General features: G+C 42.4%; 1 protein-coding gene across 23 annotated transcripts in view; it reads left to right on the forward strand.

Annotated features, from left to right (window-relative positions):
- Positions 1-17,241, forward strand: part of LOC143119064 (plectin-like) — a 147,635-nt gene that overhangs the window by 83,867 nt on the left and 46,527 nt on the right. For 19 of the 23 annotated variants that reach the window (XM_076280297.1, XM_076280298.1, XM_076280313.1 and 16 more), the window contains exon 2: positions 15,613-15,674. In XM_076280297.1, coding sequence (XP_076136412.1) covers positions 15,613-15,674 — 62 coding nt within the window. Of the gene's footprint in view, positions 1-12,511; positions 12,832-15,612; positions 15,675-17,241 lie in introns of those variants that run through there. The other 4 variants (XM_076280302.1, XM_076280304.1, XM_076280305.1 and 1 more) reach the window with 1 other exon arrangement.

The following is a 17,241-nucleotide window of genomic DNA, read 5'->3' on the forward strand; positions in this document are numbered from 1 at the left end:
TTCAAGGTAGGCTAATACTTGTTCTCCTTGGGACAGGCCCTTTTGGGAAACGTTGGTATTGAGATGATCAGTCAACTTCAATGCAAGAGTTTTAAACAAATATGTGCAGCATGCTAATGATGCTAAGCGGATTTAATAGTAATTTAGCTAGTCGTCTATGCGTCCTTGCTTTCACGATTGTGAATGTTTTAAAGTCGCGCGTGTTCATTGAGCAGGAGAGGGAGGGAGAGTGAGAGGGAGCGCGAGAGAGAGCGGGGCAAGGAGAGGGGGTTTACTTCTATACTGTTTGGTAAAGTTGCACACATAGTCTACAATGAAAGCAAGGAGAGGTATGAAATTATTATTTATTTATTTATTTGTTTTTGGACAACGTAGGCTACCGATAAGTAAAGCGGGAGTTGTGGGTTGCTTTTGCGGCTGCATAAGCTGCAAAGCACTGCGTGAAACACTAGAAAGGGTGTGTCGCGATTCTACCTTTTCACACCGCGACACAGTATCGTGAATATGAATGTCGCGATTTCGGTTTCGAATCGTAAATCGTTACAGCCCTAGTATGCAGTCCTGTTTAACTGCTCTACCTGGAAAGTCTTTAGTTTTGGGTGAGACCGAGAGAGCAAGGCATCCTGCAGGACACCTGGGTCTTGGTTCATATCTTGAGGGTTAAGCATGATGGGACATGCACTATCACCCTTCACTCAAGTTTCACAACCATACCAGCAATAGTTCACTACATAGACATTGTTAATGTAAGTGTAAGCTATGCCTGTGTGGGTGATTCTCCAACTATGGTACTTTTTCTGTCCTTGACATATATTTAAAAAAATAAAAAACATTTCTACTTTTTTATTTTTTTCACACTTACTACATATTTAGGGGAACCTATATATAAAAAATCATTGTTCAATTTTGTTGTTTTTTATAAAATATAAGACATTTTATATGCGTTTTTTACTATTTTGCCTCTGTCCCTAGGCCAGACTTTGGGTCTTCGACCTTATCTCACTTAAAATCTAATACTGATATAATTTTAAATTCAAACAGAAAGTATGCATTATAACCCAATTCATTGAAATCTACTATTTGTTTTTATATTTCTTTTCGATTTGGCATATTTTAAACATGTTAAACACTTGTCCCTTGGGTTCACCGTCATTTCCACACCTCTGCATAAAATGCAATCCCAGGCTCAGTATTCTAGATTTGTATACTCATTAACCATAGCAACTGACACTCCAGAGGGATCCACATGGCTGAATGAAAGAATGATCCCAGCAGAGGTTAATACATAGGAGATATATCAAGGTAAATATGAGAAATACCGCGAGTATGTTTATTGTACGTCATTTCTGAACCGTTCATAATTCATTCCGATGGGAAAAATTCTGGATTTTTACCATTTCATTAGGTGTAATTTGAGATTATTTAATGCTAACTCTAAAACTAACACTAACAGGCTAGTCAAACATGAGATATTAGAGGGAAAGTGGGAAAATGTCATTTCCACGACCGTCTTTTCCACATCTGTCTCCATGGTAGTGATAGGTAGACAGGTTGGCTTGTTTTTGTTCGGTTGTGGAAATGACCATTGCTTTTGCCATTGTCTGGAAAAATGTCAAAAAATACATATTTTTCCATAAAAATCAGTACAGCCAACTTCAGGGCAGGTATCTAGGCATACTGGGGAAACAAATTATGCCAGTAATATTTTAATTAAAAAATTTTCATTTTCTGAAAATGTTCAGGTCCAAAAAGTACCATAGTTGGAGAATCACCCGTATACTGTATTGGAAGTATAACGTTTTGATTTTATAGTTCATAGTTTATAATTTTGGGATGATATCTCTATTCCAAAGCTGAAAGATTAGTGGATGTTATCTTCTGTATGTTCCTGGTTATACCATTAGAGTTGACTATACAGTCAGCTTCTTTCCCCAAGGAAAGAAATAGGGACCATTAATGGACCATTACATAATCAGAATGTGTGAACTGCTCATATATTTCTTGGACACACTCCTGGCAAATTCTCCTGAGTTTACAGCCATGTAGAGTTTTATGAAGCTTCACCTTTCCTTTATTTTCCCAAGGACAAAAAATGTCCACATGATACCAAGATTTCACTCACCACAGTGACTGTAAATTCTACACACTATGGTACAGCAAAAAGAAAAAAAAAAGAACTTTGGAACGGAAAGTTCCAGAAACTCAGGACAAACACAGAACAGATTTGGTGTCCACTCGGGGGAGAGTAAATCATTCCGACACAACACTTCTACTACTGTCTAAGTGTTGGTTTTGGATGAGTTTTAATGTCCTTTGGGGTTTTAGATAGATCTGGCATTGGCGCTGGCCAGAGAACAGTGGGGTCGTAATGGCCATCATGGGACAGTCTGTGTCTCTGAGGCTGTATTTCACTGGGAGAGAGGGTACGCATCCGGCCCACCGCTCAGAGTTTATTTTTACCTCTTGGCGTCTGCCATTGGGGTCCTTACCATCCAGCACAGTTGTGCGCAACAATATCCAAACGTCCACTACTAAATTTGTCCAGTCTAAATCCACATGTAAAGTGGAATTGCTTTTATTTGTTATGTAAATCAGGTATTTATTTATCCCCAAAACATGTTTTCTGACTGTTCACCATCTGAGATCTGCTTTCTCAGCAGATTGGCATACAGTAAGCGCCATGCACGTGAACGTTTAATGTGATGTTAGAGGAGGACTCAAGGCACGGATCATATTCCAATGTGCTACGATCATTAATATTTACCAAAACAGAATGGTTGGAAACAGTGTTGCATGCAACATTCCAAGACAGAGATGAGGGCTTTCCACTTAGCCAAGTGACATCCATGATGATTTTAGACAAACAGACAAGACTGTTTCCTCTGGCACACTTGTATAAGCTTAGCTTGTTTCCTTTGTTATGATATAAAAATGCAATACAGTATAAAATACCAATAAATAACTTTTAAATGTTGTAATTGCCTTCCTTCAAGAGTGCTGTTGCTTATTAGATAATTCTAGACTCTTGCACTGTACATAGCGCACAGTTCTATTACTTTTTGAGCAAACAAGAAGTTGTATTCTCGCCCAAAAGGTCCCCACATTCTACGCTTGGCTATTCTTCACTGGTGACCTTTTGTCCGTCTTATTGAATATTCATTCAATGGATGGTCCCTCTTTCTTGTCAATATTTGCTTTGGGTTTATAGGCAGGGGACGCGAATAATGAGGCTTAAACACACACACACACACATACACACACACATACTGTACACACACAGATTGGTATCACGAACGGTTGAGTAAAGACCAAACTGTGAATTATGCGACTGTTTACCTCGAGGATGATTCCATGTGCAGTGTAGTAAAGGCACAAAATGATCCAGTGTCACACCAGCTGCTCCTTATACAAAATGTCGAGTCTCAAATCCAGGGAGTTCACTTTACCTTAGAACAAGCGATCACAGAGTTCTCAGACACTCACTCTCACAAAGGCACACAAGCGACTCTCTCTTTTGTCAAAGCTGTTTTATCTTTAAATGTGAAGAATTACTGTTGTGGGTTCTCACTGTCTTTGATGTGTATAGGAACTGAGTAGCATTTACTGTAGATCATACAGTAAGCAACACTGTTGCAATGACAAGCTAAGGTTAATAACATGCTCCGTTCATCTCGTTTGATGTTAACAAAAGGTACCACAGTTAGTGTCGTCTACACCTCTTATCAGGAGCTGTGCTAAAATGGCAAAAAGAAAGATTGTGTGACGTTTTTTATGGTGCGGCAGTTCAAGAGTTTAAGATGATTAAAAAGCCAATGCAGTGCATATGGACTTTGAATGTGGTTTCGGAACTGATTTTGAATATGGGCGCATTGGGGTCTATCACTGGTCTCTGGAGAAAATGCTGTCGGATGGCAAGAGCAGTTCTGTCAAAGAGGTTGACCCTAGGAGCATTCTTTGATCAGTTGTACACTATTATAAATCTCTTTAATGATCATTTCATAGTGCCGTAGCATAGTAGGCTGTCATAACTGTTAGTAAGGCAGGGTTTACAAGTCTTCCGGACACTATATTTCTGTTTTCAAGTAATTTTTGTAGAACATTTAAATGTTTTTTATGCTGTTAACATTTTACGTATGAAGTCTTAACAACAATCCAAGTAGCCTACACAGTGTACAAACATGTAAATTAAGAATAATTAGCAAAACATAACTGATGCAGCCGTGTAGCAGCCGTGGCGTGTAGCAGCCTTGAGCAAGGCACCTAACCCCTCACTGCTCCCCGAGTGCCGCTGTTGATGCAGGCAGCTCACTGCGCCGGGATTAGTGTGTGCTTCACCTCACTGTGTGTACACTGTGTGCTGTGTGTGTTTCACTAATTCACGGATTGGGATAAATGCAGAGACCAAATTTCCCTCACGGGATCAAAAGAGTATATATACTTATACTGAATATGCTAGCCAATATTCCTTTTAAGAATGCTGTCACAGTGCCAAGCAGGTTTAGCCTGAAGTGAGTGAGAGGAGCCCCGTTATAGAGGATATTTGCATTACAGTTAAATGATATGGGTGGGGCTTAGATGTGTAAAAGGCTGAAAGGTCTGTAATGGGCTGTGACTTGGACTTGGATCTGTAATTGGTTACTCTGTTCTTTCCTCATTCTATCTCATGTGAGCATGTTTTCCTGCTTTTAAACCTGCTGATCCATGAAAGCGACAGTCACATGGAATATGGCGACTGGAACATCCTCATCTCCAAGCGATGCATTTTATGAAATATGTAAAATCGGTACATATCATGAACGGGAAAATTATTTACACGAGATTAGCCGTGGGGAAAGGACTGAATGGCTTTTCAGGAAGATGTGCTGCACAGGTGAGTGGCAGTGTGTAGTGGAGGCGGAGTTCAGGCCAGAAGGGGGTGCTCTGAAAGATCACATGCAATAACAATGGCATGTGTGTCTCTTTTCAATGTTTAATGCTATTTACAAGAGCAATAAACACAATTTTACAGTTATGCACGTACAACTTAAACAAAAAAGCAAACATGTAAACAAATCAAAAAAATAAGTTACCCTGCCTTAAAATTAAGTGTATTTGAACAAGGCAGTTATAAACTACTTAGGCCAATTGTCCAAATATCAAAAATTAATTGACAGCCTCAATGATGTGGTGTCACAATGTAGAAACCAAACCATGGTCTCAACAAAAATATTTAAACACACCAACCTACTGTAGAAACGAAGCCATGGTATAAACAAAGATAGTCAAACACAACAACAACGATGCAATATTGAAACCAATCCATGGTATGAACAAAAATATTTAAACACACCAACAAAGATTCAATTACCATGCTGTCAACATAGTCAAGGTAATCATAACTCTAGGATTTGTATAGACAGGAAGGGCAAACATAGCGAAAAAAAGAGTCGGATGCTGTTATTCAGAGAGGCGACACAGCATTTGCTAAATGTCCTAGACTGGGGTCCATGTCTTGAAGGGGAAGTTTCTTTGATTGCTTCCAGCTGCGTCATGTCTAATCCTGGGGCCCTGAGAGGCCTCTGTTTTAACCAACTCTCAAATGACTCCCATGCAGTTGAGGCCAGTCAGGTATGTTCAGACTGTGCCATTTAATTTATGTATTTATTTATAAGGACAACACACATTCATTAACATTTTTGTAAAATGTGCCAGTGTTAGCCAGCCGGCTAATTTTCTACTGTAGTCCTTTGGCAAGATGTTATGAGAACCGTCAACTTGACTTGGCCAGTTGTTCCCAGATACCAAGTCAGCAATAGAGTGTAAAGAAAAGTGCTAAACATACAATGCATCTGTAGATGTGCCTTTTCCATCATGTAGGTGTTTTAGCTGTCGACAAAACTCAGTGAAGAAGGAAGTTGAAGAGCCCGGAACTATAGTGCTGTCCACTATAAAGCTAACTTTAGTTTTTATGCATAGACCTAGCATATTATTTTATATTTTAGAAGACTGTGAAGGGAACCACTATATGTGGACACAGTGCCAGAGTGAGATTTTATGGTTGTATGTGTGACGTACCAGCTTAGGCAGTTAGGCAGGGGTGTTTTACTGGGAAAGGATTGCACTTTTCAGCTTGAGTCATTTGTACTTCCTGATGATTTCAACACATAGTCATATGGGTGGGTTAGGTGTGGCATGGATGTATATGCTTGCATATTGATTCAAGAATGTAGTTATACTAAAGTGGGAGTTTACTACGAATGATTTATGTGACAAATCTAGACGCGCCCCTAGCGGCAGCAAATTACATTTGCTGCCAGGGCTAGCAATAGGTTATAAGCTGAACAAAACAAGGAATAGAGTAAGTACTTTGTAAACACTGCTTTATGCATTGTATCGCCATCTAGTGGCTAGTTAGTCAAACTGTTGTTCATACACCAGTCTGAGATGTAAGTCAGCAGTTTGCATAATATTACTGGAAATACTGAGGTCATGTAAACATCTAATTATCTATGCTGTAGCTCATTATATATAGTAGATTAGTTCATGTACTTTATCAGTGTGTCAGTAGATTTGGTGTCACTCCTTTCCTAGGATGTGGAGGGAATTTCTGTTGTAGGGAGATACCCACCCAGTCATTCAAGACCAGTAGCTTGATTTCTAAAAATACTCCCATGAGCAAGGCAGCACATACAGCTTCTGTAGCCATGGCGACATGGTGTTTTGGGTACATTGCTACCGTGGTTCTTCTTATATTTCTTTTTTCTCTCCCCAAAGCCAAGGCCAACACTCCACAACATCAGATTTAGCCATCAGGCCCCAGTCTGATTTTTTCTTTTCTTTTACAGCATTTATAAAACTGTTTGGGGAAGGACAAGGAAATGAAAACCTCCTTGTGACATTTCAGACGTTTTCATAAATATTGTATTCCGAGCTTTTGGTGTAACCTCAGGAAAAATATATTAAATGTTCTACTCCCCTTTCCAAACAAACAAAAAAAAAACTTTCATCTGTGAGCAACTTAGGAATTCAGAGAAGAATAAAAATATGTCCGTTTACTGACCAGTAGAGGGGGGTAGTATTCTTTTGGCCAGCCTCCTGATCCCCAAGCCTGCAGGTTGAGACCTGTGAGTGGTTTATTTATGATGTGCTGATATGTTCTAGATTAAACTATCAGCATGCAAATACGTGTGGGGGCTTTCCATGCTTGGACAAAGTTTGTGTGTGTTTGTGTACGTGTTTGTATCTGTTTGTGTGTGTGTGTGTGTGTGTGTGTGTGTGTGTGTGTGTGTGTGTGTGTGTGTGTGTGTGTGTGTGTGTAGGGAGAGAGAACAGTTTGACTTTCAACATTTCATCTGCTAAGGTTATCAGTTTGCCACTGAGCCCCTAAAGTTAAATTAAGATTTGACTTCATCCTCAAATCCCTGTCTGTCATTGACTTTTAAAACCCCCCTTCAGATATGAAAGGAAACTGTGCCACCCATCGGCGCCCCCAAAGCTCTGAGACAAAGAGCCAAAGGTGTGCTCTATCAGGACCTCCCGAGGGTTGGGCTATTTAGACTGATGGTGAAAGGTTCTAAAGGTTGTCCGAAATGTCACGTCTTTTATTTATATCAAAGCATTTCATGAATGTTTCGCAAAATGGAAATTATTGCTTATTGTTGCAGTTGTAGATATGTTGTAGTTTTTTTTTTTTATGTAAATGTTCTATATCTAATATCTAAGATGACCCACATAATTAATGTAAAAAGTCAGAGGCAAAACTGTCGATTGCAAATGTCTTCAATGTTCACTGTGGGACGATATTTTTTTAATGAATATGTTAGAATCCAGCTTCACTTTAGCTGTCTGCTGGGAATAATATCTTCTCTGTTTCAACATGCAGGAGAGGACAGGGTGTGTCACCTGCACACACACACACACACACACACACACACACAGCTGAAATGCACTTCATCTTGTCTCCTTATTATATTAGCATTCCAGGGCCTTTGGGTGGGGTACGCTACACAGCACAGGCCGCCACATGCTTAGTGAGGATGAGGGATGATGTGTGTGTGTCCAGATTTTGAGAGCAGGTAGCTCCCCCTGGCTGAAGGGAGGGGTCGGTGACACACCCTAAGCTGGAATGCACAAGAGGGCGGCCGCGCCCAGCCTTCTTCCAGAACACTTGACGGTTATCACAGCACCCGCTGACAGAGTCAATCCTTTCTTCGGGTCTCTCTATTTGTTTTCTTTGGAAGTAGACTCAGTAGCAGTCTGAACAAGCTGCGAAGAAGCCTCTCACTCGTGTTTTTAAGTTTTAGGACACTTAGTACAAACACAAATCGGGGGCCCATGATATAAACAGTTATGTGTTTCCCTTTGAAGTCTTAATGCTTTGTATGATGGATTGATTGTAGTATAATTTAGAATAATCAAATACAGGCCTGATTTATTGACAGCTATATTTGTGTAAGCCCTGATCTGATAATTCAAGTTTATGGTACATGCTTTTGAATGAACTTTTCCCATATTCTATTTTTAGTGTAGAGAAATATCCACTAATAGCTGTGGTATCTTATATCAGAGAATGGCCAATCAATCAATCTGGCCTGTGAGAGAAGGCGTAATGGTCCTGTGTGTGTGTGTGTGTGTGTGTGTGTGTGTGTGTGTGTGTGTGTGTGTGTGTGTGTGTGTGTGTGTGTGTGTGTGTGTGTGTACTGTATGTTCGAGTGTGTGTCTCTGTGTGTGTGTGTGTGTGTGAGTGAGTGAGTGAGTGAGTGAGTGAGTGAGTGAGTGAGTGAGTGAGTGAGTGAGTGAGTGTGTGTGTCTGTGTCTGTGTCTGTGTGTGATAAAGCGCTAAAACTTTGAAGAAAAACCCTGGTTGTGCAGAGAGAGTGCTGGGCTGCAGCATGCCTCTGGGTCCCTCCCTTCTCTTTCCGACCGTATGACGCACGCAAAACACCAGGCACGCACCGAGCGAAAACATTGGGGGACGCACGCCTGAAGAAGCACTGATCAGTTATTACCCCAGCCCAGCATGTGATTTTCAGGCGCAAAATGCTTTTCATCCCACCCCACCACCCCTCCCACCAGTGCGTCCCGCAGAGCGCTAACTGCGCTGCCAGCTGGTTTTTGAGGTGACTGGATTAGTGAGCAGGATAAGGACCGCTTGAGGATGTGTGTAACGGGACGTCTTTTTCACATGCTCACAAACACACACACACACTCACACACACACACACACACACACACACACACACACAGAGACACAGACACGCACACATGCATACAAACACACACACACACACTCACACATGCATACACATACACACACTCACACTTGCACACACACACACACACACGCACACACACACACACACGCATACACACACACACACACACACACACACATGCAGCTACAGTATGGGTCTAAGATGTTCTACTCTATCTGACATGGAAGAATGGCTGTAGCGGGGTTGCCTATGGTTAAGCCTCCGCTATGAATTCTCCCATAAGGGTGCTGATTGAGATGATGTCACTGCATGGTATACAGTACTTAGAGGGACAGGGCCATGACTCTGAAGTTTACAGCTGTGGGAATGCCCTGACAACAGGTTGTTGTTGCCCTTAGGGTCCTCTGATAAAGTGAGGGCTATCAGGTGGCCTATAAAACACCTGCAAGCTGCATAGAAAAGAAGTTAAAGCAAGCTTCCCTAACAACATGATTAAGTTACATATCAACAAGCATCTAGTTGAGAACCAGCCCAAACAGCAAGAGCAAAATCTGCATTTCCAGGCACTGACACAAAACATAATGACTACCTTGTCATCTGTTTGTTTGCTGTTCATTCCATGTTGAAACATGCAACAAGTGCCTTGTGAGTCTGACTTCAGAGATTACTTCATTGCTCTGAACTTGTTGCATTTATATCATTGTGACCAGTGATCTGGAATGGCTATGGTTATAGCAAGCGTAGCAAAATGATAGTTAATGATATATTAAAATAGGCTACTCTGTCATAAATGCCAGAAACTTCTGTCTATCAAAGTTATGTCGTTTTTTTTATCTTAAGTAAATGTTTCTCACAACTGTATCACAACCATAAACAGAGTGTTGTATCTCATCTCTGTGTGAAGGCGTTGAAGATATGGGAATTGATATGATCTCACATCATGCCCGTCAGCTTCGACAGAGTGAACCACGGAGATAGACGCTCTAAACTGCACTGGAGGATCTCACACTTTCCCTCTTGCCTTGTCTACGCGGCCAACTCCTTCATTCCTTAGCTTGTAAATACAAGATACAATACAGCACCTTTAAGTTACTATTAAGGGTGTGTCTGTCCACATCTGTGCAAGCGATATCAAATAACACACACACACACACACACACACACACACACACACACACACACACACACACACACACACACACACACACACACACACACATTTTAATCACATCTAGTCACTCTCTTCATCTCAAGTCTGTGCAAGTATTTACAGGAGCTGCACCCTCATCTTAAAATGCTTGACTGTAAGGCATTGCTTTCCTCAGACTCAGGGAGCTGGGCATTAGGTGCATGGCTGTAGGTAGGGTGTTAGATGCTCTGATTTTTGTCAGCATCTGCACCTCCGATGGGGGCTTATGCAAATGAATGGGAAGGGGATTTCAACACACCCACAACCACTGTTACTCAGCCCACCCATGTTACCCCCTCATCAAGCTGTCACCCAGCCCTGCCTCTCCACTCACCATCATGTGCCATATTTGCTTTGTCTTTCATTGTGACCTGCTCTCAGAATAGTGCTTTTCTGAACAATCCGGTGCCATGAGAAGCAAATCCTTTAGTTGCCATCTTAGACTCAGCAGGATGAAATGGCGCTCAGAGAGACCAATGCTTTTTGCCTTTCCGTTTTTTTGGAAATTATAGCCAGTTTTAGCCATCCCCAAGAAAGAACACTGAAAGAACATTTCCTTTTCCCATAAACTCAGTGGATCGTAACATAAACATTCATAATGACTCACACACTTTTATTCTAGGCTTAGCATGACTGTGACGACTGACTACAACTGCCTTATCTAAAATCAGTTATTGCTGTCCTGAACAAAAAGGCTCTCTACCCTGCATACAGTACTCTTGCCCCATACGCTGTGGTAATGTACTATGTGCAGGGTGTTGGCACTATACTACTGGTAAGGTAGAATAGTGTGAGCTGCAAGGGCCAGTTGTTTCTCTAGTCTAGTGTGTGTGTCTGTGAGTGTGCGGAGAGTGGGAGTGCTGTGGGGTTGGCCAACGCCTCGGCAGCATGTGGGTACCTGATCGGCCCATCCCTCTGCCAGAGTGAGCAACACTTATGTGGCACTGTGGAATGCTGTGAGTCGTTAATTATTAAATACAGTGTGTGTGTGTGCGTGTGTGTGTGTGTGTGTGTGTGTGTGTGTGTGTGTGTGTGTGTGTGCATCTGTGTCTCTGTGTCTTTGCCTGTGAGTCTGCCTCAGTGTGTGTGTGTCTGTGCGGCTCTTTGTTTTGAAATTACTTGAGATAAGCTCTTTATTTGAATGACATTGTTTTCTGAAGCACCGGCCACAAATTATGATAGCACAATAATGACTCTCCCTATGAGGTATTCATATTTGAACTGTGAGGGTGTGTACATTTCGTAATCCACAAATTCACTTCCTCTTTTCGCTAGTTCTGATAGAGAGCTGTTTGTGCATACGCGCATGCATGTGTGTGTGCGTGTGTGTGCGTGTGTGTGTGTGTGTGTGTGTGTGGGAGAGAGTCCAAAGTGCTTTTCCGTGTCACCACTGTGTGATTGAGTGTGTAGGCTTGTAAGTGGATGTGTGTTTGTTTTTTGTTTACTGTCTAGAGTGGTTTAGATGTGGTCTTTGCCTGTGTTTGTGTTAGTGACAGTGTGTATGGCAAGATGTTAGCAGAAGCTTGGTAACGGAAGAGGTGTGAGGGTTGCCACACCTTGCTTGATCACTTTCCTAATCCCACCTCTTCCATCAGGCTCTGACACACCATAGTGGCAAGGCAAGGCATGGAGAGAGGGAGGAAGAGAGAGAGAGAGAGAGAGAGAGAGAGAGAGAGGGGGGGGGAGGAAGAGGGGTGGGAGGGGTGCTGGCAGCCCTCAGAAAATACTCTTACGCAAAAACACACACAAAAACACACAGCTCAGCACATGTACACACATATAGCCTAGAGGCACCACAGACGAGGGGAAAAAAACGGATAAGAGAGAGAGAGAGAGAGAGAGAGAGAGAGAGAGAGAGATAGAGAGATAGAGAGAGAGAGAGATAGAGAGAGAGAAAGAGAGAGAGAGAGATAGAGAGAGAGATAGATAGAGAGAGAGAGATAGAGAGAGAGAGAGGGAGAGAGAGAGAGAGAGAGATAGAGAGAGAGAGAGAGAGAGAGAGAGAGAGAGAGAGAGAGAGAGAGAGGGCAGATCTGAACCAGGCAAAAAGAAAAAGGGACAACGAAAGAGAAAGAGAGAGAGCGCGAACTCTAACCACTTGAACCTGATCACACCCACGCGACCGCCATACACTCCACGTTGCCGCCCGCCTCTCTCTCTCATTCAGAACAGAGTCTCATCTGGGAAAGGAGCATCAGAAACGTGCCCTGTGGTTGACACACAGAGAAGGAGACCCACACACTCAGACAGACAAGACATTCACACAGTAACCTAACAGGACCTACAGGAGAGAGAGAGAGAAAGCAGACTCTGTAGTATAAAGTAATACACGCGTTTTCGAGAGTATGAGCAGTCAGCAGAAGCACAAGAACAACAATGGCAGGGATAGGACATCCTCGGACGACGGCTTCTACCAAGGGATGCTCAAAGCCATGGATGAGAGGAAAGGTATGACTGAATCGCTCGGTACTATGGGACAGGGCAGAGAGAGTCTAAGCTGAGTGATGCTAAACTAAACGCCTAATCTGTGTTTGTTAATGACTTTTGTTGATACTGATTTGGTCCACGGCGTTCTGTTTTGTTAGTACGGAGTTGGTCAGTATCTCAGTGGATTTACTGGATTTGTGTTGCTGCTTTGAATCTGTCTTGGAAAGTTTTCTTTCCTCTCTCTTTCTTTCTGAGTACAGGGCAGGGTTTATCCTCTGTCTCTCCGTAGCCCACAGGAATGACCTAATTGGTAATTATGTGATATAATGAACTCCCTCATGCTGCTGGCTCTCTGTCGCATCCCAAAATGTGAAAAAAAAAAAATGCTTCACAGCAAATTCAATGAATGAAGCCAGGGTTCATGGACTCTTAAGTATGACTTTGAGAAGAATTGTCTGTTCTTTGAGTTAGTTGGATGTGTGGAAGTGGCAGTTTAGTGGAAATTCCCATTTAGTCTCTGAGTATACCTGCTTGAAATTATCAGTGCTTCAGTTCATTCTTAAATTGACATTTGGTGTGAGCTATCTTGATGTAACGGAGATCACATCGGTGCTGCTCATGGTGGCTTCTTAGGTAGGCTGAACTTTCAACACACTGTGAATGTTAGGTTTGATCTGATTGATCTACCAGCCACCCAGCAGTAGTCTTTCTAGTCAGTGATCAACTGAAGTTGAAACTGAACTGAAATTGTCATTCTGAGATGACTGCACTGTACATTAACTTCCATAATGTGCTGAACTTGTCAGAGCACAGTCTATATTGTGCAACAACTTTCATAATTCTGCTGTAAGACTTTTTATTGGTCCAACTGTCTTCTCCGTGTCTTGTGTAATTCTGTACTTCATGTTTTCACTTGCCTTTTCTAATGTCACTGTGGTCACTGGGGTGGCAGCTCAGATGCTTCAGTCTGGAGGGTTAATGCAATTACTGTACTGCCACTTTCTCTCATATTTTTTTTTAAAAAATGGCAAATCCCAGTAGTGGAAGTCTCTCTCTCACTCCCTCAAGGCTTTTGAGGCCATCGCGTCCAAACGGTTTGGTTTGCGCAGGGCCAAATTAGAACTTTGGAACAAGAGCAAATTATATATCTCTTCTTCTCAGGGGAAAGTTCTGTTGGCTTGTGTTGCTCCTGGTTCTGGTGGGTATGCTGGACATCTGCAACTCAGTCGAAAGTGTGTGCTTTCAGTGATTTCAAATGTTAAATACATACAGAAGAAAAATTCTTCAAAAGTGACTTGTCATATAGCACTTTATCCTTGGTTTGCACAACTCAATTGTAAAGGGTGGAGTCCGTTGTGGATTTAATTGTTTGGTTTAAACATTACCTGTGGCTGATGTAATATGTAGAAGTGTTATTTAATGAGTACACTGGTCAAAGGTCACTCTTTGGCTTGTGCTGAGGGAGCCCTTAGCATGTCCCAACTGATGCCTTTGCTGCCATCATATAGCTCATGAAAGTTAAAAAGCTGCTTAAACTAGTGAGATTTCAGAGAGGTCAAAGTTCACTTTCACCAACATTCCTACTGGGTTGCCATAGCAATGATACACCATAACACCATCGCAACTGAGCACCAAGCAGTAAGTGTAGCCTGTGGCCATATATTCATTAAATCTGAATCAGCCACATTTCCAGGATATACTTCCCTTAACAACAGTGTGTGTTTTAACAGCCGGTGATTATTGTTATTTTTCATGAGGAAACCCTTTTTATCACATCTTGGTTTACTACCATATTTGTGTGTGATTCTCAAACTGCAAGTTGTAGTGTCATTCAGATGAGTCATGACTCAGGCATCACACATTTTTATAACCTTATCTTGTCATTTGCCTTAGTGTTATGCCTACTGTATAATTGAGATTGGAGAGTTTACTGAGATATCAGATGTGCCACTGAGTAGGTCACATGATGTGATGTCCAGGTGTGTCAGAGGTGGTGGTGTGACTCAGACAGAGAAAGAGCTAGCTGTGGGTTGGGGTTGGGTTGGGTAACAGGAGATCAGGTGTCGGCTGTCGGAGTTTTTGTCACGGAGCATGTCTGTGTGTGTCTGTGTGTGTGTGGCTGGACTGATGCGGACTTGCTAGGGTGAGTTGTTTCCAGGTGGCTTTTCCACTGCCTGGGGCTACTGGGTGTGTCATCGCAGGTCATCCCAGTCTGACATGCTGACAGCCCGTCTTCACGTCCCTCACCCGTAACACCTCTATGTCTTCCACTGTTCTGCGAACAGCTCCTTGTTTCCTTGGGATTTGATCTTTCAATAACGAAGCGCAGACTGCTTTGCGCAACCCACAGTAGAGGATTGAAAGCCCAGGGTGCTTTGGCTGGCTCAGCTCTTTCCCCTCCAACCTAAAGTGTTTTTTTTTTTCACGAGGCAGAGACACTCCCCCTCTCTAACCATGACTCGCTGCAGGGCTAGCAAGTGATAATGACTGGAGGAGAAGCAAGTCTGTGCAAAGTCAACACACTATCATCACCAGACCATGACTCCTCTGTGCCATGACAACCGCTCCTAGAGAAGGCAGACAATGGGAGACAGCTGTGTCTGAGGACAGTGTTTAATGCCCCCCACCACCACCACCCCCCACACCAAAATCTCCCACGAAAAACAAGCCTCATACCCTTCACAGAATATTGTAGTTCAGGCGGTCACCTGTTTCCACTTTTCTCCAGAGAAAGGTGTTGTTGAGTATCTGATGTTGTGGCAAAACTATTTCTAAAACCTTTTACTTTTGTTTCCTTTCCAGATGAGCGGGACCGAGTACAGAAAAAGACCTTCACAAAATGGGTGAACAAGCACCTCATAAAGGTAAACAAATCATCTGAATTTCCTGTTTTCTTCCTCCACCATCAATGCCAGGTGGTTTGACTGTCTTGTTACACCACACATGTAAAATTCCATGAGCCCACAGGAAGTCTTATTGATTACGTACATTTTATGGCTTTGGAGTGAATCTCCAATCTTATCAACCCTAATGGTTTCTCAGTGACGTAGTCAACCGTTTCACTCAGACCGTTTCTCAGCATCCTGTGTCAAATAAACATCTGTTGTCTAGGTTTGAGATAAATCCTTCCGATTGGATCACCATATTTCAAAAGCACTATTCTGCTGCTCTCAACCTCAACATGCAGGTACCACATCAGTCATGGACACATGTATCCATGGTAACAAAATATTATGATGCTGAGCTTCTAGAACCTCAGCAAACCCATACTTCTGCACTGAGGTGAGGATGCTGTAGGTGAAAAGCTGCTACTGAAATTGCCCAAAACCACAGCTTAAAGTATGCCTGTCGTGGGAATTCTGCATAGCAACAAGCCACCAACGTAGAAGCTGAACAGAGAACTTGACCCCACGAGAGGTTCGCTGGGGCTGCAGTCAACACGTCAATTGATCTACCTCAGTCATCACTGACCTCACTCTCTGATGTGTAACAGCAGCAATTAGATAGTTAATTAATCACTGTGCACTCACAATGGGGGAGGGGGCGGGGTGTACATGGGAGACCAAGAGGACAGTTAAAAATGCAAACAGCTCACTCTTGACCTTCTCATTAGCAAAGAAAAAGGAATCCCACTGAAGCCACTCCACGAGTATAAATAACCTCGCTGTGTCATTTTTCATTGGATACAATCCCATGGCTTAACCAGAAGTTTATGGGCCTTAGCTTGAGAGGAGGGTGTTCCTTGTTATGCCATTTTTTTCTTCCTCTTAGAACAGAAATAGACCCCATTCATTAAATCAGAGGAACGGAAAGAGTAAAAAAAAAAAATCCCTCTAAATACAAAAGACTATTATCCAATCTATACAAGCATGGCTGAAACGCCAAAGGAACTCCACTCTTGAAATAAGACAAACATGCTCTCTCTTTGCAAGCATATTCTGTGTACATACACTGGGGTGAGTCACAAACATCTGGATTCGCTTTGCTCCTTCTAAAGCGGCCGATTGTGTTGCGGGCAGCGATCCCATTGACTAGGCCAACGGTAGCACATGTGCTCCACAGACGCCTGGATGTGGGTGGCTGTCTGCTTTCTTGCCTGCCTGCCTGTCTGGTCTCCCTCAGCCTCTGCCAGAGTTCCGCAGTAATGTCTAGTTGGCTGTAACATTTGCTTGAGCATAGCATATTCAGTGGTGCTCTCCAGGACGTTGAAGGACAAAGCTGGTGTCTTCAGAGACTCCAAATGCCAAACATCCCCTCGCATCGTCGTGAGAATAAACATTATATATATATATATATATATATATATATATATATATATATATATATATTTCTTGACAAAAGGGGGCTGTGTTGTTTTGTGAGGTGACATTCCAACAGTCTGCTGTAATTATAGGCAATGCTTTACCCGTTAGAAAGCCACAGAGCAAGTGA

Source organism: Alosa pseudoharengus, unplaced genomic scaffold (assembly GCF_046254945.1).
Source record: "Alosa pseudoharengus isolate Yale_2024_CS ecotype anadromous, Long Island Sound unplaced genomic scaffold, YU_APseudo_1.1 YU_APseudo_1.1_scf_12, whole genome shotgun sequence".
Taxonomy (NCBI): Eukaryota; Metazoa; Chordata; class Actinopteri; order Clupeiformes; family Clupeidae; genus Alosa; species Alosa pseudoharengus.